The sequence below is a fragment of the Populus euphratica genome, unplaced genomic scaffold (genome assembly GCF_000495115.2).
Source record: "Populus euphratica unplaced genomic scaffold, PopEup_1.0 scaffold533.1, whole genome shotgun sequence".
Taxonomy (NCBI): Eukaryota; Viridiplantae; Streptophyta; class Magnoliopsida; order Malpighiales; family Salicaceae; genus Populus; species Populus euphratica.
This window is the reverse complement of record NW_011500171.1, coordinates 140,936-166,844: the sequence shown is the minus strand read 5'-3', so window position 1 is coordinate 166,844 and position 25,909 is coordinate 140,936. Positions and strand designations below refer to the sequence as shown.

General features: G+C 30.2%; 2 protein-coding genes and 2 long non-coding RNA genes across 9 annotated transcripts; 2 read left to right on the top strand and 2 right to left on the bottom strand.

Moving 5' to 3' along the window:
• LOC105111350 (uncharacterized) lies at positions 1-651 on the top strand. The gene is made up of 2 exons (XR_839599.1): positions 1-44; positions 141-651. It is a non-coding gene; the product is annotated as an uncharacterized LOC105111350 (long non-coding RNA).
• Positions 495-14,553, bottom strand: LOC105111352 (uncharacterized). The gene is made up of 2 exons (XR_839600.1): positions 14,513-14,553; positions 495-967 (listed from the first exon to the last, which is right to left on the bottom strand). It is a non-coding gene; the product is annotated as an uncharacterized LOC105111352 (long non-coding RNA).
• Positions 10,950-14,230, top strand: LOC105111351 (serine/arginine-rich splicing factor SC35-like). Of its 6 annotated transcripts, XM_011006679.1 has the most exons (11): positions 10,951-11,092; positions 11,182-11,260; positions 11,346-11,425; positions 11,514-11,580; positions 11,696-11,767; positions 12,258-12,470; positions 12,573-12,756; positions 12,840-13,087; positions 13,210-13,342; positions 13,457-13,633; positions 13,730-14,230. In XM_011006679.1, exons 1-8 carry the CDS (start codon positions 11,017-11,019, stop codon positions 12,843-12,845), a joined length of 777 nt encoding a protein of 258 aa, XP_011004981.1. In that variant the 5' UTR covers positions 10,951-11,016; the 3' UTR covers positions 12,846-13,087; positions 13,210-13,342; positions 13,457-13,633; positions 13,730-14,230. The 6 variants fall into 6 exon arrangements, with proteins under 6 accessions (XP_011004982.1, XP_011004981.1, XP_011004979.1 ...); XM_011006677.1 differs by having other exon boundaries at positions 13,210-13,633; XM_011006676.1 differs by having other exon boundaries at positions 12,840-13,342.
• Positions 14,554-19,259: 4,706 nt separating the features above from the next.
• On the bottom strand, positions 19,260-25,273 carry LOC105111344 (LIN1-like protein). The gene is made up of 10 exons (XM_011006668.1): positions 25,053-25,273; positions 24,770-24,977; positions 24,531-24,656; positions 24,276-24,440; positions 22,973-23,102; positions 22,761-22,802; positions 22,103-22,354; positions 21,928-21,970; positions 20,769-20,846; positions 19,260-19,723 (listed from the first exon to the last, which is right to left on the bottom strand). Exons 1-10 carry the CDS (start codon positions 25,115-25,117, stop codon positions 19,648-19,650), a joined length of 1,185 nt encoding a protein of 394 aa, XP_011004970.1. The 5' UTR covers positions 25,118-25,273; the 3' UTR covers positions 19,260-19,647.
• Positions 25,274-25,909: the final 636 nt, after the last annotated feature.

Here is a 25,909-nt window from a genome sequence, read left to right as displayed (position 1 = left end):
ATATGCAGTTCTGAATTTTGCAGCCGCAGTTTTTTACAGGCCAGGTTAACATGATTCTGCCTATTATTTGTTTGGGGCATAAGACTTTGCCATGCTTAACGCCACCAATATAACCTTTTAACTAATGTTGCTCAATGTAGTGAAGTAAGCATACAAGTCCGTGACTGTAGCTGTTCAAGTGATGGCTGATGCCTGTTCTGTTGTATGATATTGGTCGGTCCGTAACTTATGCAAGTATTAGTGAATAATCACCTGTAGCGGTCAGTTGCTGCCCTTCATGATGGGGTTGGTTCGGTAATGGTACTAGCACTTTTGATACTGGTGGTGGCTGCTACCTTGCTGTGTTGCTGGCTTGCTGTCAGTTCCATAAGTTGTATGCTTTGCCATGTCATCCACTTTACTGCGATATTTTGTTTGGAAAAAGTTGCTTTGCAATTTGCTTTTTTTTTTTAAAAAGTTGCTTTGCAATTTGCTTTTTTTTCTTTTTTTTTTTAATCGTGCTCCAGTCAAATTTTATGCCCATTAGGGAAAGATAACTGCTGTTTCTTAATCCTTATCTTATCCTTTTCTTTTTCTTAGGGTTTCTTATGTATTGGATTGTACATCTGCCACCTGGTCCTTGTGCTTTATCTAGATTGTATCTTCTAAACACTTCTGAGTGTGCTTATTGTATTTTCTTTGAACTAGGTGCTTGGTAGTATTATTACATCACTAACTGCATTTGTGATCTGTTCAGAGTATTATCTTGCTGTTTCTATGGGTTTAGCTTTATGTTCCCTTGTTTAGATTGCCATGCAAGCATAACCTGTAGAGAAAATTCTCACCAAGAACCAGAGTGCTTTTTAGAGAATTGAATAACTGTGCCTTTTTACTGCTGGTATTTGTATTGTGTGAATTTTGACCTAGGCATAAGAACCTGTTAGGGGTTGTGGTAGCTTCTGTTTTTTAGTGCTTTTTAAAATTGCACCTGCCTCTAGTGTTTTTTCGCCGCCGTCTTGAAACACCCACCGTGACTCCACCGAGTCCATCAAAGCTAGTCGACTGTTCGTCTCGGATCTGCCATTGCCGTTCTCGCCTGCCATTACAACTTCGGATTCTGAAACCCTAGCAGAATATTTTGGTCTGTGTGGCCTTTAGTTTTCTAGTTTTTTTTCACTTTCTTTTTTTCCGATGGTTTCTACATGTCGCCCGGGGATCCATCAGTCGGTTTCACTTAAAAATCTGGTCATCCGGGGCCAAAAGTGACCCTATCGAATCCAAGCGACATAAGCTTTTTTATTTGGCGGAAAATTATTTTTAAAATTTTTTATATTTATTTATTATTAAAAAATTAATCAAAAAATTAAAAAAATATTATATTATTTAATGATTAATAAATTTGATTCTCAAAATTTTAATTGCTATATATTTTATTTTGAATCTATTTTTTAATTTTATCTTTTAAAATTTAATTTAGTTTGATTTTTATATAAATGTTACTTCTCATTTTTATAATTATTATTTTTTATCTTATTGTTTTATAATTAAAATTTTTTATCTATAATTTAATTTTTATTGTTTTGATTTTTACTTATTTTATTTAAAATAATTTATGAAATTATAATTGTTATTATTTTATTTTAATTATTTTTTAATTTTTTTATCTACTAGATTTGATCTTTATTATTTTAATTATTATTTATTTTATTTAAAATAATTTATAAAATTAGATTTTTTTTCAATCTCATTCTCATTCAACTTTTTAATTTGTAAAATTTATTTCTTATTATTTTAATAAATTTAAAAAAAAATATTAATAAATTATTTTTCAACTAATTTTTCATGACATAACCAAACACTAGAAAGTATTTTCTAATTTATTTTTCACAATACTACCTAATAACAAAAAATAATTAACTTTTCAGAAAATTATTTTTCAAAAAAATTATTTTCTAAAAAAAATTACTTTTCAGTAAACTAATGGCCTCTAATTTGACTTGAGTTTTACTACACGTGATGTAAAATTTGCATAAGATAACCAATTCCTTATACAATTATAAGATATTTCAGATAAATAGTATTATATTACTAAATATTTTATAATAGTGATAGAGCACCCCATCACCTGTTATTTTTTTATTTTTGTTGAAAAAAATAAAATACATGAATTAGAAAGTCTTAAACAATAAAACATTAACAATTTAAAAAACATATAGTAAATGATGAAATTTGACAATAACGATTGTATTTTTTCTTATTTTAGTTATACAAAATAAATATAAGATTTTTTAGATAAATAATGCTAGATTATTAAATATTTTATAATAGTGACAGAGAATCTCATAACCTTTTATTTTTCTTGTTTTAATTTGAAAGAAAATAAATGAAGTAGAAACCCTTAAAAAAATAAAAAAAAAACAATAATAATTCTATATATAGACAGTAATGAATGAAATTTGACAATAATACTTGTATTTTTTCTTATTTTAATTACATAAAATAAGAATAAAATACTTCAAATAAACAGTATAGTATTGTTAAATATTTTATAAAGGTGACAAAAAACCCCATAACTTGTTATTTTCCTTGTTTTAATTTAAAAAAATACATGAAGTAAAAATTCTTAAACAAAAAATAATAACAATTCAATAAAAAGACAATAACAAATGAAATTTGACAGCAAATAACCTTCAACCATTCTAATTTCATGTTTTTTTCATATATTTTCAACTTCTAAACATTAAACTAATATTATAAGACATTAAATAGAAAGAGAGATACAATAACATTAACAAAATCATACAATAACAATTTCCATGTCATCTTAAATCTTTTTTATATTTGATGAAAAGATCATTTTTGGTTTCACAATTGAAAAAAATAAAATATATTAACTACAAACTTGTAAACAAGACAATAACAATCAAAATGAAACAACACCTAATAGAATTTAACAATAAGACATTAACACAAAGAGAGAGATACAACAATCATCAAAATTATACAGTGATTCTTTGCATCCTAAATCTTTTTTTATATTTGATGAAAAGGTAACCCAAAGAGTGATTTCATTTAAAAAAAAATTATGACATTATTTTTATTCTAAAAAACATTTTTAATTTTGTTTAAATATTTGTTTAAAATATAAAATTGCAAATGAGTTTAGTGAAGTTTTGAGTATTAAAATGAATCATTAGCTAAACTTGAAACTTGATAAAATCAAGGGAGGCAAAGCCCAAATACTCAAAGTTGAGTTGTGCGGAGCGTATTTGATGCAAAGGGACTGATCAAGGGCCAATTATTTATATAGCAACTCTCTCTTAATGCATTTTTTTTAAATAGTATTTCATATTACTTTGATTTGCACATTCAATGACATGTTAACTAATGATTTATAAAACTTATTTATCTCTTGAATTTTTATTTAAAAATCATTAAAATTAAGCTAAAGTTTTATTTAAAAAATTTATTGATGATAAATATTAAATACAAGAATAATTATAAGAAACTCTAAAAGATGTGGAATTTTCAATATAATAATCGATGGTATATGTAGTATTTTTTTCAATTTATTCCATGATGATTTTTTTTCTTTTTCATTGCTTCCTTTTATGCCTAAATACATGCCTAGTTTTTATCAAAAATTGTTAAGGAGGGAAAACAACAAAACAAAAGGGACTAAGATGTAAAACAAAGAGGCAAGGGGTGGTTTCAAAAATCATATCAAAAGTACAATTTAATCTCTTTTTTTCTTAATTATAACTTTTTGGTCCTTTATAAATTTATAAATTCAATTACAATATAAAATTTAATTTTTTTATTTATCAACTTCTTGTACGAGAGAGAAGAGAGGGCAATCAGATTCCACCGGTAAATTAAAAAAAATCTTAATTTATAGCAACTTCCACCACTAAAACGATAGATTTTAGTGTCAATGGGTTTCATTTGATATGGAGTTTCAATTAAGGTGTTTTCCCCCTATAAAATTGTAAAAAAGAGAAAGAGAGAGAGAGAGATCAAGTTTAGGAAGGGATTTTTTTCCTTATATCTGTGCTTTTAGTGTTTTTTTAAGTTGTTTTGTTGGTTTATTTACATCATATGAATGTTTTTTTGGTGCTTTGGCATTATAGTTGAAAATCATGTTGTTAGATAAAAAAAGAAAAAAATTGATTCCTTAGCCACTATATGATGGTCAAAACCATGAAGACATATGACATGTCGTCTGCCTTTATTATTTTCAAAAAACTTAGGGTAGGCAATATGTTGTCTACCTTGCTTTAAAATTAAAGGAAAAACAAATTAAGAGTCGACACGTGTAGATTTAAAATTAAACCTTATGAAAGTTGTCTTAACGTAACTCAGTCAACTTGGTGGTGCAAAGGCAAACCACGTGACTGATAAAAAAGCATGGTTTGACTTTAAAAAAATTCAAGATAAACCTATTTTTTAATATTAAGATATCGACATATTAAATCGACCCAGATTTCATGCTTAATTTGCTAAATTCACGATCCGAGTGATGAACTCCATAAGTTTTAATAACTTTGTTTTTTAAATATAATCTTTACTTATTTATAAGACAACAAAAATATACACTCATAAAACTAAGCACAAATCAAATGTCAAGATATTTATTTGAGACTACATTAACCTCACACAAAATAAATTAAAATAATTTATAAAGATAAATTTAAAATCAATTAAATATTGAAGGATGAAAGGAAGAAAATGCAATAAAAAAGTAGAGAGAGACCACAATCCATCATTCCCATCCAAAAAGATATTTTAGTAAATAACATTTAAGCTAAGGGTCAAGATGGTAATTTTTCTTACACCCTTCAGCCTAAGTATCATAACATACCTAATACAAAGAGCTTGAAATACTAAAAGAAAAGTACTCGTACCTAGCAAGATTAAATAAATACCTAAAATTATTATCATTTTATCAATGATTCCCTTTCTGACATGGCAACTTTACTCTCAAAGCTACAATGCTATTTCGTAGAGTTTTTTAGAAAGAGTTATCTCGCACCTTATATATTCTATGTTATCCACGTATGTTAGTTTTAGATACAAGCATCTTTTTATTAAAGGTCACTCAAACTTTTACTAAAAGCATGACATGGATTACTTAAGCGTTATAATATTTGGTACTTAAACATTGGCTTGAAATATTTTTTTATCTTTTTTTTACCTTAAAAAAATGAAGACATTAGGTGTCCTTAAACCAATAATTATCTTTTAGCTAACTTAGCCTCCTTTTATCCCTTAAGATTAGCAATGAAAAGTATAAAAATACTAGCATTCTGCTCGTTGAATATGGCTTTTGACATGATACTAGGGCTTAATAGTGAAACCATTAAATTTTTTAGGTATTTAGTTATTATTAATGTTTGTGTTACTCAAATCAACATTCTTGCTTTCACTTTGTCTATTTTGATATTATTATTAAATTTAACATATTAGATCAACCTTTAAATCTCTCTACCTAATTTCTTGATTAGCTAGGGTTTAAAATTATATTGTATGAGTTGTCTTAAGTCTTAACGTTACCCACTAGACCTAATAGACCCAAAGATAGACTAAACAATTAATAAAAAGTATGGTATGCATTTAAAATAAATCAAAAAAATTCTTTAAAAAACAAATATTAAAATAATAACATATTAGATAGATTAAGATTTTGTAGCTTAACCCATTAAATATATAATCAAGGTGTTGGAGCCCATTGAGTTTAAAAACTTCATTTTTAAAAAACTATTTTATACTCGATTATAAAATAACAAAAATAAATATTTGCAAAACCTAGAATAGATCAAGAACAAATCAAACATTAAAATGTTTATTGAAAATTACAATAACTTTTGACGAATACAAAATCAAGCAAATAACAAGTGATAAAATTAATAAATAAAGGACAAAAATAAAAGGGAAAAAAAGAGTGAAAAAATACCCAAAAAAAGATTGAAAAATAAAAGGCCACCACTACTACTCATATGAACAACGAAAACCATCTAAGTAGTGGCCAAATGGCAAGTACTTGGGACCGAGAAATTTATTCCTTCTATGATCTCAGGTTCGAGTCATTGGTATTTATATGATGGTCACTGGAGGCTTACAGGGTCATTAACTTCAAAGTCCGTGGAATTAGTCATGGTACACACAAGCTGACCTGAACACCTATATTAATCTAAAAAAAAACACCCACTAAATAAAAAAACCATATTTTTTATATGCAGCTCAAGGATTCTATAAGGATAACAAACGTCACCCGCTGCCAAAATCATGATGCTCTAGCTCTTCGTTCACCACTCGAGAATCCAAAACCAAATTCCTTATCCTTAACAATTCACGTCCCTTTGAAAAGCATCATCACTAAGGGCTTGTTTCTTTCTATATTTCAAAAATGTTTTGAAAAAATTTGAATTTTATTTTATTTTTTTTATTAATTTTAAATTAATATATTTTTAATATTTTTAAATTATTTTGATATGCTAATATTAAAAATAATTTTTAAAAAATAAAAAAATATCATTAATATATATTTTAATAAAAACAAATTATTTAAAAAATAAAAACAATCATATTTCCTTCCAAACAATCTCTAAAACTTCATCAGATCTTTTTGGGCTTTTCCTCGGCCATTTCTTCAATCCATTTCTACACCTTTTTATCTTCACAGCAACTGCGATTGTATTCCTCATCCTCCTCTAATCCCATCACCCCCCCCGACTAAATTCGTTGAAGAGTTATTAGGTATGTGTTTCCGGCAACTTTTTTATATAATCCTGATTCCATCTATATTACCAATATTAATTTTAATTATTATTTTAACTAAATATTTTAAATATTTTTTTTAATAATTTAATAAAAATATTCATAACTAAAAATAATTTTTCTAAATTTATTTTTTTATATAATAATTATAACACCCATCAGAAAAAGTTGTTTGACCCTCCATCTTCGTAATCATTTACTGCAAAATCCAGCAGAATCTGGAAAATATTATGACTTCAAGGTGTGATCTATACCAAACACTGATTAAAATGCACCAGAAACTCCCCATGGAACATCAAATTCTCTACAAATCATAAAGGAAATTGCATATCAGCAGCATGCAATCTCTTACCCCCTGAACTTGAGTAAACCCCAATAAAAATAATTGATCCAAAAATCCAAACTTTAGCATCCACTCCCCCCTAAAAACACCAGAATGAATGTCAAACTGTGACCTCAAACCTGCAAATAGCAAATCAAGATCTACAAAAAAAAATAATTAATAAATCAATCCAAAGCTTTGAACTTTACCAGTCATAATCATTAAAAAGTAAAGAAAAAAAAAACCCAAAATAGCGAAGATATAAAATCTATCAAAATCAACCCAATAACCTTGTGGTTCATAATCTCTCCACCTATTGTTTTAAAAAATAAAGAACATATCCATATAATAAAATCAAGAGAAAAGGTTTTTAATTAAAAAGACAATAAATTAAGCTTCCATACCATGTTACCTGTCGTGGAATTTAATATGATGATTCCATTTACGAGTATCTGACTCTGTTTAAGAGTTCAATTCTTCGTTTTCTAGTTAGAGAAAGCATAAAAAAGAAAGAGTGTTGAGTGATGAGAGATTATGGGAGGGAGGGAGAATGACCGTGTCGAGTGAATCAAGGCTTCCCACATTTTCACGTATGAGGTTGTTTTGGCCATTTTGTTCTTCCTGGATCTCTTGAGAATGTTTGTTTACGCGGTTTTGGTTATGTTTTAATTAAATTATAGATTTTAATCGTTTAATAAATATAAAATGAGATTTTTTGTTTATGAATTCTACATTACTTTTGCATTCTAAATGCATCAAAAGAAAAAAGAAAACAATTCTACTGTTTATATTAATTTATATTAATTACACTGTTTACTAAATAATATAATTAGCATAAATCATATAAATTAATAAATTGTTTATATAATAGAGAAAGAGAATTACACTATTTACTTGAAAAACAATAAACGGTGTAATTTACTTTTATTGTTCACAAGTAAATTTCACTACTCATTTAAGGAACAGTACAATTTACTTGCACTGTTCGCATGAATAATTTTTTTTTTAATATGTTAATTTTTTTAATAATTTTTTAAAATAATTTAGAGTAAATTAAATTCATTTGTACTATGATATGAACAATATTTTTTTTAAAAAAACTAGTATATAGTGAACTAGATTTACTCGCACTGTAATATCAATTTTATACATGATAATATTTTATCTACTTTTATTACACGTATGGAAAATGTAGTTCTTGTCAAATGAATTTTGTACATAATGAAATTATAGATGGTTTAATAGAATAATAATAAAAATATTTCATATAAAGTATTGTTTATTTTATGTTGTAATAACAATAGTTAAATCTACAATATTTAAATTAAAAACCATCAATATTAATATATATATTTTTTAAAATTATTTTATAACCTCAATTTCAAAAACATTCTTAACCAAACACATTAAACTATTTTTTGTTCAATCTCAATTTCAATCACACTTTTAACAAAATACATGTTTTTTCAAACCAATCTCAATTAAAAGTACTTTTATAAAACAACTTTTTTCAAACTACAACCACGACATCTACCGCAATACCAAACACATTTTTGTTCGACTCGTGAAATAAAGTATAGTAGTATATTAGCTTACGCTTTATCATGGTTCAAGTCAGTTATTTTTTAAATGTAAAAAAAATCAAGAGCATGAATAATTTTTTAATTACATTAGTAAACTTGATTACATGGATTAGTTTTAAAAATTTTCAATTCAGTTTTTTATATAATTAAAATTTTTAATTAAACTGTATGAAAGTTACTTCAATTTAAATTGATTAATTTTATAGATTCAAATATAACCTTGATAATCGATAAAAATATGAATTAACTTTTAAAAAAACTTTAAGATAACAATTTAAAAAATATATATTTAAACAACAATATATTAGATCGACCTTGGTTCTTCTATGATGGGAGTCATTAATTCGATTAGGTTGAATAATGTTTTTTATAAACTTTTTTTATTTAATTATATAATAAAAATAAATGTTCATCAAATTGAGTACCAATCTAAAAATAGACACTTACTTAATACAAATATCCTTATAGAATGCAAACAAAAACCTATGATGCAGACAATTTCTCAGCAATTCAATATTAAAAGATAAAATAAAAAAAGTTAAAAACAGTTAAAAGACAAAAAACAAAAAAAAACATATCTTATTGGTTAGTAAATTTGTCAAACTTGTGAATTGAGTAAGCCGAATTAATACACCAAACCTGCAAATCAAGTCATGGGCACTACTAGAATTATAATTTGTTTATTTTTTTTATCAAAACCATTTGTTATTTGCTATATGATAACAGAAATAGATGATTGTCGAATCAAACATCAATCTAATATTAATATGTTTTTTTAGATCGTGATAACCTTATAAAAGGTGAAACAAAACTAATTATAAATTCGAATTCCCAATCAACTTAATATTTAAAGATAAAATAAAAAAATTAGTTAACTTATTACACTGAAAAAATCAAGTTAATTAGCCAAACCTGTGAATAGATCCATGAATTTTATAAAGTTTAATAACATAACTTTTTTCCAGGATTATTTAAAAAAAAACTACATGAAAAAAAATAAATGATAAAAAAATCAAATTGAATTAAAAAAAATACTGTATCAAACTTATAAATCAGGAATAAACACCAATGTTACTAACCTTGGAGAAAGATAGAATAAAAAGAAACAAAATATAAAACCAAGTTTCCAACCATACTAATAATAAAAGATGAAATTAATAAGAAAAAATTAATAAAATCATAATAAAAATTCCAAAAAAAAAACATAAAAAAAGAAAGTAAAACTTTGTGGATTACTATTGTTATTCATAGTGCAACATGTGTGAATAAACAATAATTTCTTCCCACCTTTTAATATCTATTACTTTATAAAGTTTAATAACATGATTTTTCTTTGAAATTATTTTTTTAATTGCATGGGAAAAAATGAACTATAAAAAAAGTCAAGTTCAATTAAAAAAACCCACAAAAATTATAAATTGAGATAATTTGAGTTACTCTGTAAAATCTATAAACCATGCCAACCTCATATAAATGCAAAATAAAATAAATAAATTATAGAGTTAAATTCTTAATATCCTTAATTTTAAAATATGAAATCAACAAAAACATATTCAAGAAAAAAAAGCAAAACAATATACATTATTATTATAATTCACATTGAAATGAGTGTTGAGCGAGCAATATTTTTTCTACATTCTTCAATTTTTGATACTTTATAAAATTTAATAATATAATTTTTCTCTAAAACTATTTTTAAATTATTTATAAAAAATTAGACTATAAAAAAATTAAATTCAATTAAAATAATAAAAAAACCACACCAAACACATAACATAAGGCAACTTAGATAATCTTAGTTTAATCAACAAACTTGCAAACCATGCTAATTTTATAAAAGAATAAAATAAAATATTTTTTTAATAAAAATAATTTTAACAAAAACTAATAATAAAAAATATATTAAAAATAACATCACTAAAAATAAAAAAAGATACAGGAAAGTTACAACTTTTCATATATTTTAATTATTTTATTAATTAATTTACAACGAAGCTAAAATTAAATTGGGCTGGGTTTAGCATGGATTTTTTGGAGTAAAATTAAGAAAAAATAAAAATAAAAAATAAAAAAAAAACTATCTTGCCAATTCAATAATGAAAGAAATATTTTGAAATAACAATTTGTTTTTCGAATTATCACCCTTACTTTTGGCCAAATTAAAAGAGCTTCGCGAGTACACTGACTACATAATTCAACGAAAAATAGTAAAGGTACCATACCAAGATAATCACAAAAGTACAAGGACTAAATAAGGCGATGAATCTACTATATGAACAACCCCAGCAAGATTTTCTTCAAGAAAGTTCTCTCAATCTCTTTCTGAACCGCAAACCCTAACTCTATCTGCAAAAGATGTCTCACTTCGGCAGGTCTGGCCCTCCAGACATCGCCGACACATACTCTCTTCTCGTCCTCAACATCACCTTCCGTAAGCCCCACTACCTCCCTGCCTCTCACTGTCTCCGTCTGCTTATGTATGTATGATGTATGGATGTATGATTTGGTTTATGTTATCAGGTACTACTGCTGATGATCTGTTTCCGCTATTCGACAAGTACGGCAAGGTTGTCGACATCTTCATCCCTAGAGATCGAAGGTTGTTATTATTGTCACCTTCTTCACAATCCTCTCTCCTGTTTTTTTTCTTTTTTTCCTTAAAGTTGTTGTTCTTGGTTGTTTAGAACTGGGGAATCGAGGGGCTTTGCATTTGTGCGCTACAAATACGCTGATGAAGCTCAGAAGGCAGTGGACAGGCTAGATGGTATACTCCCTTTTCCTCTTTATTTACATTTTTATCTGGTTGAGCGTATTAGATTATTTAAGGTTTTTGCTTTTTTTTTTTTTTTCAGGGAGGGTTGTTGATGGTCGCGAAATAACAGTTCAGTTTGCAAAATATGGGCCCAAGGCTGAGAGGATGTAAGTTCCGGGTCATGAATTGTTTGTTATGATAACTGCTGTGTTGATTTTTTAATTGTAGCTGCTATGCTTATAGTTCCTTGGATTCTGAATTGCCTCTCTATTTCTGTATCAGTCATAAGGGAAGGATTATTGAAACGCCTTCAAAATCAAGGCACAGGTCCAGAAGTCGCAGCCCTCGGAGAAGGTATCTTTTTTTTGCGCTTTCTTTTCTTTTTTTAAGTGAGTTTTTGATTAGTTTTATAAATATAGTTTCCCAAGATTATTCTAGTACGGTAGCTGTTCTGACCTCTGAATTCTGAGGTAACTAGAATGTCCCTTAGCACCTATCTTTATGCATTTAGATCCCAAGAACCTCTTGCAATTGATAGGTTCTGCTGTCACCAGCTTGCTCTCTACAAAATTATGCCTTTTATGCTTTTCTTTTCCCTATGATCTACTGTTTTTTCTTGTTACAATAGCACTTCATGGTTTTTTACCCTTTGAAATTTTCTCTAGTAAAATATGTATCTGCACTTTAATGTCAAATTAGCTGTTGCTGTTCTGGTTTAATCTCTAGTTGCAAAATTTTGTGGTGTAGAGGGTTTTTGTTGGTGGTATATGTTTGTGATCGAGCATGTTGTCACCATGTTGTTTTATTGTTTCCTGGTGTGGAACCTATTAATTAATGTCTTCAGGTACCGAGATGACTCTAGAGATAGGGACTCTAGGAAGAGAAGTAGGAGCAGAAGCAGGGACAGGGACAGGTCAGACCGTGACAGGTACCGTGCAAAGGACAGAGATTATCGTAGAAGGAGCAGGAGTCGCAGTGCCAGTCCTGATTACTCCAGAGGACGTGGTAGAAGCCGTTATGATGATGAGCGGCGAAGTAGCAGCCGATCTAGGGATAGGTTTACATCTTTGCTTATTAGTGCATTGTTGTCAATTTTAAGCTGATAGCTTTGTCTTCTTGCTGTTACTATATCTTTTTAATGGTCTTGGTGATGTTTCAGTCTCTCTCCTCGGCGGAGCCTGGAACCTCGAAGGAGTTATTCCCCACGTAAGAATTCCCCTGTGAAAGGTGAAAGCCCTGATAGACGCAGCCGTGATGGTGGGTCTCCAACCCCTCGAAGTGCTTCTCCACGAGGTCGGCCTGCTGCGTCTCGTAGCCCATCCCCGCGAAATTCAGATGTTGATGTGAGTTGTTCTCCTCATGCTCCCATTTATTGAGTGCATATGAGGATTTCTTAACTGGCCGGTTCTGTTGTTTCATTGTGTAGGAATGAGCTTTGAGGGTTGCATGGATCTTTTGTGGCACTTTGACTAGTGCCAATCTGATGGTCATGTTGCTACAGCTGAACTCTCTTTTAATCGTTGAATATGTTCTGGTCAGGTTTAAAGAACTGGTTTGGTACTTATATATTTCTATGTTGAACCCAATGCATCTCTAATTAACTTGGTGGGTTTGCCTTGTATGGACTTTATAGTTTGTAGGCTGATACTTTACTCTCCATGAAAGACTTGAGTTGTAAGCCACATTATTGTGCTTGATTTTCTTTTGTTCTCTTGGATTTAGGATCATGTTGTGTGTGGGTGTGATTTATTGCATGAGAAGGCTGATTTAACACTTGCATTCATTGAATTTTATAGTTTTGTTCCGGAAAAGATTGACGTGGGGCAGATGGCCAGGATGTTGATATTGTGGATATTGTAGCTGTTGATGCTGTTTGTAAAACATAGATGGATGATCGTGGTTGTGATTTCTCTAAATTTCTGATGAGTGGTAAGATAAAAAACGTCCACCCCTGATTTCAAAACAAATCGTGTCATTCTGGTGTCTGATGTTTGACCTGATTATCTTCTGGTCTTTGTTTATCTTGAAATTATTGGTCCTGAGATGGGGGTGGTAGTTGCTGTGATGGTATAGAAGGTGGACACAAGATGATCGTGTTTTGCCTGTAGCTGATGCTGCAAATGAAGTGGACCTGTTAATAGATCTCATACTATACTGATACATAGTATGAGACATGATATGCAGTTCTGAATTTTGCAGCCGCAGTTTTTTACAGGCCAGGTTAACATGATTCTGCCTATTATTTGTTTGGGGCATAAGACTTTGCCATGCTTAACGCCACCAATATAACCTTTTAACTAATGTTGCTCAATGTAGTGAAGTGAGCATACAAGTCCGTGACTGTAGCTGTTGAAGTGATGGCTGATGCCTGTTCTGTTGTATGATATTGGTCGGTCCGTAACTTATGCAAGTATTAGTGAATAATCACCTGTAGCGGTCAGTTGCTGCCCTTCATGATGGGGTTGGTTCGGTAATGGTACTAGCACTTTTGATACTGGTGGTGGCTGCTACCTTGCTGTGTTGCTGGCTTGCTGTCAGTTCCATAAGTTGTATGCTTTGCCATGTCATCCACTTTACTGCGATACTTTGTTTGGAAAAAGTTGCTTTGCAATTTGCTTTTTTTTTTTCGTGCTCCAGTCAAATTTTATGCCCATTAGGGAAGGATAACTGCTGTTTCTTAATCCTTATCTTATCCTTTTCTTTTTCTTAGGGTTTCTTATGTATTGGATTGTACATCTGCCACCTGGTCCTTGTGCTTTATCTAGATTGTATCTTCTAAACACTTTTGAGTGTGCTTATTGTATTTTCTTTGAACTAGGTGCTTGGTAGTATTATTACATCTCTAACTGCATTTGTGATCTGTTCAGAGTATTATCTTGCTGTTTCTATGGGTTTAGCTTTATGTTCCCTTGTTTAGATTGCCATGCAAGCATAACCTGTAGAGAAAATTCTCACCAAGAACCAGAGTGCTTTTTAGAGAATTGAATAACTGTGCCTCTTTACTGTTGGTATTTGTATTGTGTGAATTTTGACCCTAGGCATAAGAACCTGTTAGGGGTTGTGGTAGCTTCTGTTTTTTAGTGCTTTTTAAAATTGCACCTGCCTTGAAAAAGCATCAAATTGATTTATTTTTTTTAGTGTTTTTTCATGTAAAAAATGACGAAAAAGAAAAAGAAATCTTTTTGATGCATTTTTAAGTGAAAAACACACTTGAAAAGTCTGCACCAAAATTTGGAACACCCACCGGTCAACTTGTTATCGTTTTCATATGTTATTTGGTTCTGGTGTTTTTCTCGGTCCTGATTGACCATCTCAAAATGAGTAAACTTAATTCTTTTAGGCATTGTAACCTAACGTAGTCTGCAGTTGGAACTGTTTCATCTCAACTTTTTGTGAGACTTGTCATTGTTATGTGCCATTCTATAAATGATGATCGGTGGTTTTTGGCAATGGTATTCCAAAGTGGCTGTAGAGGCTTTAGATTGGGAAAATGAAGATGCCATCAGCCTTCAGCTTGTGGAATTCAATTTTCTGAAAAAACTTGGGAACTGTTTATTCTTATGAGCAATAAACTCTGACTTCACTGCCTCAGTGTAGCAATATCCTGTCTGAAAAGAAAAATGCAATTTGCAGTGAGAAAATATTTCTGATATTTTTTCTAGAGAAAATAATGGGGTGTTTGATGTTTATTTTCTTGGATTTTAAATATAAATGGCAGAGGTACCGAGTTGTTTGGCCTTGGGATGTTTCTGCCTCCCTTTGATTCTTCATAGGAGATTAATCATGCAAACTTTAGTTGGGATAACCTGCTCTCGTTTCGTTTCCATGTAACTAATCTGAGTTTGATCAAATCTATTTTGACGATTCTATGATTTCAATTTATATTGGGCGATTGGATTGGAAATGTGGCTGTATTTGTGTTTTTAAAATTTTTTAATTTTGTTGAACATTAATTTTTTTTATATTTTGAATTGTTTGATGTATTAATTTTAAAAATAATTTCTAAAAAATAACAAAATATTATTTTAATATATTTTAATACAAAAATAATTATAACTACGCTTCTAAATAGGTTTGTAGTCTCTTCTTTCCATTAAATATATATTTGATTAGAATGGGGAGGCTTTAAACTCGATTTCTGGGATGAATGGACTGGATGGGGGCATGTGATGCATTGTTGGTCTGAGCGATTTTTTTTTTTTAAAATGTTTAGATGTTATAAATGTTTTAAATAAAAGAATTAATAACCTACATTTTACAAAGAATAAAAATTTAATAACCTAGGTTCTAGCTTGGCTCACCAGTTAGCCAAAAAACCTTAGCCGAAACCTTTGATTTTTTTGTTTCTTCTCGTGAAGAGTAAAGTCATTTCTACATATTATAAAATTAAAAAAGATTAATCGTATGTTAAAAGTCAATTAACCTGACTCGGGATTTATGATGGGTTGATTCTTGGGTAAATATGTGATAAGTTATTTTTAAAATTTTTAACAAATTAAATATTAAATTAAAAATTTTAAAAAATTAATTACATATAAGGATGTAAAATTAAAATTAAAAAATCACATGAGGATTTAAAAAAATTTAATTGAGGGTGAAAATTAAAATAAAAAATAAATTAGAGGTTGGGAATAATTATTTGATTAGAGGGTTAAATTAAAAACAAAAAATAAAATAATAAAAGAATAAAAAAAGAAATGAGCACCAAGTTATAGCCTTTAATAGATTGAATAAGTTAAGTTGATTTCATTGTTATAAGATTAAATAAGTTGATTTTATTTTAATAAGATGATAAAAAAAATAGTAATAATAATAAATGTTTTTTTTTTAAATGACAAAGTTGACCTAAAATAACCCATAAAAAACATGTAATTAGGTAAAACAAAGAAAAAAAATCTGAGCGGAGCAAACTTGAGGATACATAATAAACATGTGAGCTAGATAATAAGAGATGGATAAATTTAGATTAATCTTTCAAACTTATAACCGTAGTAATGAGATTAAAATAACTTGATATATGATTTATTGAAAATCAAACAATTCTAACATTTTGATTTTTTACCTAAATAATCAAGCCTAGACCAAGATGCGTTCCAACAAAAATAAAAAGGGATTGACCTGGTCCCTGGTTTAATATGATCAAAAAATAAGGTTGACATGTAATCTAATTAGTTGTGGGCAAACTTACTAAAATCTGTTGATCCTTTTTTTAAAATTTCTTTTTTGAAATGATGTTATTTTTATATGTTTATAAAAAGAGGTTGACCTGAATCAAATAACCTTACTCGGGTCAACCTAATTGACTTATGACTGGTATCTTGTCCTGAACAGACCCTCTTAATCGTGTTTAAAAACCATGACATAAATAACTTTAAGAAGTTATAACACAAGTTATCATACCTTGTACATGACAAAACTGAAAAGTCAAACTTTTAATAAATCAAATGTTGGATAATGAAACCGGAAGAAAAATAAATTTAAATAAAATGATTTAAAATAAGATTTAGCAATTAAAGAGAATGAGGGTGAAAATAAAAATAAATAAATTAATAGGCATGAAAAATTATTTAATCAAAGGTTAAATTGAAAAAAAATAAAATAAATTAACAAAATGAAAAAAAATAAAAGTATGAGGATTAAATTAAAAAAAAACTTAGATTGAACGATAAAATTGAAAATCACCAAAACCTAGACAAAAGAGCAAAAGAAAAAAAATAAAAAATTAAAAGAAGAAGAACCAAATTAAAAAATATTACACATGACAAAGTTGAATTGATGATTAAATTCAAAATAAGAAAAAACTTTCACAGGAAGAGAAATTAGAATTCAAACAATAAGGACTGAATGAGAAAAAAAATAAAATATATCTAATTAAAATTGAAAAATTAAATTAAAAATAAATAATTTTTTTATAAAATGATTATAAAAAGAATCAAACATCAAAAAAATAAAAATTGAAACTGAAAAGCAAACAAAAAAAGGACAAGCTTGTATTTTTTGAGAGGAGGAAAAAAAAAAAGAAAAACAAAAGAATAAATAGATGAGCCAACAACAAACAACCACGTCTACAACTAAATGCACCATACTTGATGGAAGAGGAAGCACGACACATTCAATGAGATGGCCAAAAGGCTTGTTCTGTAACCACGAGGCATTGTATGTGGTGCTTCTCACATTTTAAAGCGTGGTTTTCACGCGTCAAGAGCTTTATTGAATAACAAATTAATATTTCAAGAGAAAAAGATCAAATTACTCCATGCATATGAGATTCATTATAAAACGTATTTGAAAAGATCCAAATATCTTTGACCAAAAGGGTCATCTCTCCTTAACTGCAAGGATAAAAAAGGTTTTCAAGAGAAAGAAAAAGATAAAAATACTCCTAGGCAATCATTTTAATTTGTTTAGAAATTAGGGTAATTAAATAATTTATATGCTTGGAGAAGACATAAATAACCCTATACAATTGTTAAATGACAAGTAAACCATATAAAAAGACTAGAATACCCCCAAAACTAAGGCTTATGATTTTTTGGTGAAGGGTAAAATTGTCATTTTACTATGGCGGTGTATAAAAAAATATTTATATAGCTACAGTTCATTTGCCTTTTGTTTTAGTTGTTTTTTTATTTTTGAATTTGTGGTAGCTTATATGTTTTTCCCAATCATATAAAAAAATAATTTGATTAGCTAAATAGCTTTTATTTTTTACAATAATTTCATTTGCGTTTGAAATCTTAATTTAAAAAAACACTACAATAACATTGTTTTTATTTATTTTACATGTAAAAACCCATATCATAATCGTTTTAATTAAATACACATTCCTTTAAATCTATTTTTAAACCATAATTAAATTAAAAATAAAACGTGTTTCTTAAAAGAATAATTCTGAACCTAACTGCAGAAAAATAAGTAGTTTCAGTTGAATTATAAAACTCACTTTATGCCTAAACTCATTTCTTTATAGAAAAGAGAGGAAACAGTAAGAGGTTAATCCCTCATGAGGAAGATAACAAATCTCCATGTCAGCAACAATCAAGTACGAGGCGCTGGAGAGGATTTGTTTTTCTCTCTTTGAATGCTGTTAGCCTGTTATGAAGCTTTGGGCTGTTTACACAGAATAAATATTTTTTATTTTAAAATATTATTTTTACTTTTAACACATTAAAATAATTTGAAAATATAAAAATATTATTTTAAAGTAAAAAAAATTTAAAAATTTAATTTTTTAAAAAACCACCTTTTAAACTCAAAAAACAAACGGATAAAAAATCTTCCATAAATAGAGGAAAGGAGTTGATGCATGCATGCATCTTTTGATAAAAAAGAAAGGAACCCAGGAAGGATAGGAGAGATTCCTCAATTTTTTTTTAATGATTTTTAATCTTTTCAATATGTGTGAATTTACTCTCTTTTATTTTCTTTTCTATATATAATTTGTAATGATTTCAATTTGAATGGATTGACTCTTGTCAAACAATTAAATCATAAATAAAAACAGTTGTTTATTTACATAAATAAAAACAGTTATTTTTATTGAAAAAGTAATCATTTTCAGGTATTTTACAAAACAAAGAGGGCATTGCGAATCAAGTTAATCCGGCAACTTCCATCACAAATGCATGAAGAGCATATGCATTTTTTTCAGAAAAATAAAACAACCAGACAGCGAACCCCCCTTTGTTTCGAAGCTAATGGCCAATGCAAAATCAATAATAATAAAAAAACGCAATTTATATTTTTTAAAAAATTATTTTCATCTTTCAAAGCATAATATTTTCCAATTCTATATCCCTTTAGCATTGTCATAGTTCACGACAAGCAGCAGTGCCTATTATTTGCATTTCCAGAAGAATCAACCAGCATGAATGAATAAACAAGGGACCGGAAAAAGCAGCTTCCAAACAAGAGAGAGGATCCCTCAATAATGGATATCAAACCCGAGGGGAAGCCATCCAATTGATGGGATGCAAATCTCCAGAAATTTGTAATAAGTTAAGAGATGCTTGTATAAATTTACTACATCCTACCCTTGCTGCAACTGAACATTAGGCTTCTAAAAACAAAATCATAAAACACAACATATCTTAGCATCGGCATCGGCATTCATAATGAAGAAATTTCAGCTCATCTATCAAAATGAAAGATCAGTCCATGGGTCAGATCACTAGCATTAAGAACAGAGGTTATGTCAGATCAACCTGTACAGACTCCTCAAACAAGTAACAAAATCAGTTGCTTGAGTTTGCATTGGATGCAACCTCCTGAATTTCATTGTACGTGCCAGTTTCCTCGTTAAAGGAGTACCTAACACAAGAAACAAAGGAAAAACAATTAGTCAAGGGCCATGTACTATTGCAAAAACATGCTGTAGATCTCATTCAATGACTGCTACCAACTAAAATAGATTCCATTCATTCAAACTTAATTAACTATTAACTTAAGGTTCTAATTAATTTATGATCCAAAGGAAAGAAAGCGTGGAGCTCCAGTGTATTGTGCTCTTCATGTGTGATTGTTCCCCCTTCTTCCTTACCATGGCTAGTCTTTCTCAGCTGCTTTAGTTTTTTTTTACCAACAATTAAGAATTGTTTTCTCTCGACACTCTAGAGGGGAGTCGGTTTTCATCTTTCCTTTTCTCTTGGTTCAAAAGTAGGAGACAAGTGAAAGTGCATTCTCCTCTACCATGCTTATCAGAGCATTGGATTCTTTATTCCCCATATTCCCAATGGACATTATCATTCACTGGGGATCTGTTGATGCTACGCAGTAATAAGATAAGATAAACATAAATAGCAATGGTGAAAAGTCTTCCTAGCTATATAGCAAATCATTTGTATAGATCTCTTAGACAATCATGGTATAAATCTCCTGCCAATCATTTCCATAGCATAAAAGACTTAAAGTGCACACAGCTTTAAAACTCCCCAGATTGACAAAATTAATGAGCTCAACACATCTAAAGCCTTTAATTAAATATGGCTCTCATCAGGAAGAGAGGCAATGATCTAAGTTACTCCATAAATGGAAGTGCGGGAAGTGATGGCAAAAAGTTAAACCAATCCAGCCTGAATTTCATATCTCATGTGCTAGTACATACCAACACCTGGTACATGATCTGATTTTCTACGCACATATGATTTGTGAGTTGGACCCATGTCGTGTCCCTCCACAATACTCTCACCTGTCCTATGTGTGGATATCAACACAAGGCAAGCAAAGAGCAACACCATAATCATAAAGTCGGAAGTTTCTTCTAACACAAGTGAGTTACTTTAAAAGCTAATCCACAAAGGAAACCAGAGTCAATTGAAATTAATAATATAATTGAAAGAAATTGCGAGTTATTTACCATTGCCCTGATGTTGCCTGGCAGAACAGTCCTGTAGATGGGTCATAATAATATCCCAAACTGCTGCTGTAGTAGTAACTGGCAAAGGAAATTCAATGTTAGTTTAACTTCTATGCAAACCCCAAGTGTATATAACAATAGTGTGGTCGTATTTTCTGCTACCCCATGTCCCTGGGAAAATCAAAAAGTGAAAGATACAAGCGTTTACAGAAGTAATGACCTTACAGAAGTAATGACCGGATAATTATCACAAATTAAACTCAATTGTAAGATTGGTGCAAAACACATTGTTAGGCCAAATAACAAATATCTGAAACATGATTAACTAGAGTAAATCACAAGTCAAAAGCAACAAGAAGACATAAAAATTTAAGAAAATGAAAAGTCAATTAAAATATGGATTATTGAAGATGTTCTTTACAAGTTAAAAAAGTCTATGAAAAAACAATCAAAATGTTTACCCACAATGCTCTAAAGTATATCAAAAGACAAATTAAAACATGTACGGGAATACCATCAAAGAGAAAAAGGCCTCATGGTGATCATCTTTAAAAATGGAAAGAATAAAATCATAAAGGAAACAGTTGTTCGAAGTAATTGGACACAACTATACCTAGTCTATCGAATTAGGAGTTATTTACAAATTAATATTAGTGTGTTCTCATTGCATAGAAACATCCATTAAAAAAAAAAAAAACTGGTTTCTGTTATTCTGAAATGAATCAAACTCAGATAAGACCCTGCTTTATATAGCTTAAAAAATAATTAACAACCTTGTTGTAAAACTTCTCACTTGAATATTTGGAACAGAAACAACAGCATCGCTTAGAAAGTTGGGTTGTGAATTGTGAACTAGCACCACACCATGTTGGATTGTCTCTAACCATGATAATTATGGGGGGAAAATTAATGATGTAGATTGCAAAAATTCTTTTCTTCAACTTCAATAGTTGGAACATATAAAAACATTACGGCTTCAAAAGCCAGGGAATAAATTTTGCACCAATACCACATCCTAAATACTACCAAAACTATGGAAGATTATCAAGGTAGAACAGGAAAGCACCTTGCAAACAGATCAACGATACATAAAATACTATAACGATAAGAAATTCTATTGCAATTTACTTAAAAGCCTGGAAAGAGAGGGAGAGAGTACCCAGAAGTCTCGTCATAGACATAATCATTTTGCAAAGATCCAGCTGCATAACAAGCAATAAGAAATATAAGACCAAGCACAGGATGCATAACTACTTCATCCGCACAACTGACTAAGCTATTACTATTTCATCCCAAAATTTCTACAATCCTCACAGCTAATCATAAAAGCTTACCTCCAGAAATGGCATTAAGACCATCTGATGATGGTTGACTTGCAATAGCAGTGGCATTATCCTCATCATCCCCAAACATGTCAAACGCATCACCATCACAGCCTGAGATCTCTGCAGTAGATACACTTGGGATTGAAGGACCAACATCCACATCAGAGGGAGCTGACGAGGCTGTGCCACGACCAGAATCCTCCAGGCCTTCACTGATGGCTGCCACCTTCCCCCTAGCTAAAGCTAATCTTTCATATCCTTCTAAAGAACATTGCAAAAAATTATTCAATAAACACTGAGAAAGAATTTCCACAGTTTAGCAAAAGCGCATGAAAAGGTGATGAAAACACTGAGAAAGAATTTCCACAGTTTTTCAAAAGTGCATGAAGAGGTGGTGATGACACTTTTTGCAGATAGAAGCTTTTCTAAAATTCATCATCCTGAAATCACAACTCATAACATGTATAGATGACACATTGTTGTGGTATACTAATTTAGTCGACCATTTGAAAAATATCCAATGACAATCCTAGACAACACAAATAGTTGCATATTATATGACACCACATAACGATATCCTGATTCTTCTATTCAAAGGTAGAACTGGAATGGAGTATCACTGGTAACGTAAATAAGGACAACGAAAACTATCATATATTGTCCCAACCTGCCTCACGCTTGAAAACCTCTTGCTTGTCGTGATATACATCTGCACAGTGGATGATTAAATCAGTGAGTGTGGCCAAAACTATGGAGAGCAGGGGGGGGGGGGTTCAATGAACAAAAACGATGACCAAATGGACATCATAAATACTCAGGTGTACTTTCACCTTCAAGGAAATCTTAAGAAAGAGCCAAAAAAAAAAGGAAACACTTAACTGTACTCGCCATGATCCAACAGCTTGTTGGCATCTTCAGTTAGCTGGTCAAACAGAAGTTGTGTCTCAGTGGACATCTTCTCCTTGCTCTTATTTGATCTTCCTTTCAACCTTCTCAAAGCTTGCAAAACCTGTCAAGAAAAGGACCCCTACGCTAATTAATTCTCATCTTTTCTTCCTTCACACTCAGTTCTCCATACACACCAAACACCAAGTACTTATTTTTCATCTACAATATTTCCAAAGAAAATCTATTTTGCATAAAACAAACAGAGAGTCGATTATAAATTTCTCTCTCCTTGACTGCATCATTCAGAAATCCAGTAGCACTAAGAAATTTATAGATTATTTTAATTTAATTCAACTATAAATTCGTGATATACCAGTTTATCTAGTAATTCTAATCACATATGATTCTATACCTATTTGGACACCTATTTCTTATTTTGCTTGGAATCATTAGGGTTTTGGTGTCTATATAAAACAAAACCTATTTTATGTAGTAATTCTGGATTTGATAATGGTATAAAACAAAACCTATTCTATGTAATAATTGTGGCTTTAATAATGAAAATTGAGTAACTATGGTTTAGCAGCATCCCTCTCTTTTCTCTAGATATTATTATATTCCTTCTTCCAAAATCTTCTTGCTACAGTCATCTTGGGTTACTACTTGCATGTATCAACTCCAATTTCTTCTAAAACAAGACCTTTATCAACTCTACTTTTCTAAACTCAAACCCATAAAAAAATCCCCAATTCTCCAAACCTCTGCCTCAGCACAAGCAAAAAACCTTAATGGTACAAATTCATAGTTAGCCTGCATGAACTTCTTATTGAAAGCTTAGATAACCATCTTGCATTACTCTCAAATAAACAATTAACCATATGCAACTCTAAGCATTGACTTCAGGTTCAATATATCTAAGCTTTCGACAATACCATGTCCTTGCACAGCAGTTATAGGATGACACTTATCCATGGCATATTGCAAATCAAGTAGAACAATTCTTATTAAGTATCTTCCACAGTGCATTACGATGAATGTAAAAGCACAGTACTAAGAAATGCTAAGTTAGCCAGCATATCAACTTAAAAATGCATGTTTTAATCTTAATTAAAGAACAATTGCTGTAAGCACTATAAAAACTTTCTTATTCGAGTTGCTTCTTAGATGGAAAAGGGTCCAAAAAAACAACAAAACAGAAAGAGAATTAACAAGACCAGCACTTCATCAGCTAAAGTCCAACAAACTACTTAAAAAAGCTAAGACAATCCATGAATTAAGCTTCAGTCAAGTTTACCGTTTCTCCCGGCTCAAGCAAGTTGGCAATCCGGCTCTTCATCATTCCAATTTCTTCAGAAGATAGGTCACGACCATCATCTTTCTCATCATCTTCCTTAATACTTGCCACAGAGGTTTTTCCAACATATCTTTCATCAACTTGAACACTATCCAGCCACGCATCCTGCAATGAACCCACGCACAAGGATTATAAACACCGCTTTTTTAATCTTAAGCAAGAATGCAGTTAGCCAGTAAGACAAAGTTGCTTAACCTTGATTTCATTTTCATTTATATATTCCACGAAATTTCCCTCAGCATCAAAATAACCTTCTTCTCTCTCTTTCTCGAGATTAAACGGTTCTATCTGAATCCCATCTTCCACGAAATTCTCATTTTCCTGCAAAAACAAAACCCCTCATCATCAGCTATACATCCCCTCTCCCGCCGAAAATTTAACCAAAAAACTGAAAACGAAACAAGTCGTAACCCCAACCCCAACCGTAACGCTACCTCATAAGCGACTTCAGCAGCAGAGGCATCATTAATATTTCCACTAAAACCTTCATCGGTGATCAGATTGCGAAGCATCGCACGCTCCTTGGCTGCGAGACGAGGATCCTTCAAGTCACTTGGACCTTCTTCTTCAGCTTTGCCCCTGTCAACTCTTTCATCCACACTCTTCACCTTCTTCCCTTTAGGAAATCTAACCTTCTTCTGCCTACAAATTACAAAAAAAAAAAAATCATTAGCTGAAAATTTGAAGAAGGAAATAAAAGAAAAATAGTGGAATTACTTGTTGGATTTGTCATCGTCTTCAATGTCTTCAAGGAACGGGCGCTTCCGCTTGCCCTCCTCCATTCTTCTCAAAATTTTATGAGTTGCTCTGTGAGAGAGACAGGTTTATGAAGGAAATTGGACTTCGCTTGCCGGCTATCGATCGGGCCAAGGCTGGAGCAGTGTCGTCGCACTAGTATTTGGAGAGGGGGCAAACCTCAAAAAGACCCATCACCTACGTAATTATTAGTATTATTTTTACAATTAAACAAATTTATTTTTAATTTTAATTAAGGACTTCTGTCAATATTAATATCATTCTGAAAGTCACAACGGGGATGGAGGGGTTGGACTTGCAGGGGTTTGGTAACGTTGTACGAATATGTTTTATTTAAAAATATATTAAAATAATATTTTTTATTTTTAATATCATCTAAAAACACAAAAAAATTAAAAAAATACTTTTTTTTAAATACAAAAACAAATGAACTGATATGTTAATGAAATTTCACTAAAAGTAATATAAAATTTCCCCATTTAATTAAATTACTGGGATAAAAACCAATTTAAAATTAATAAAATCAAAATTTCTTTGAATCAAAATCTCTTAAGAAAAATAGTCCAATTAAAAGGTAAAAAATGTAAACCGAACTTGATGGTTTAGTTAAATTATTTGATTTCAAAATTGTAAGAAAATTAAGTTTGGTTGGGTTTTTTTTAATATAAACTAAAACGTTGCTCGCCCCTCGTTCAAATGCAACTGGAAATGATTTTGAAAGGGTCTTTGAACAGTAGCAGTGCGGGGCAGGCGACCAACCATCTCAACCTTCAGGTCTCTATAGCGCAGAGGTATGCCAGTAAGGCCCTGTTTGTTTG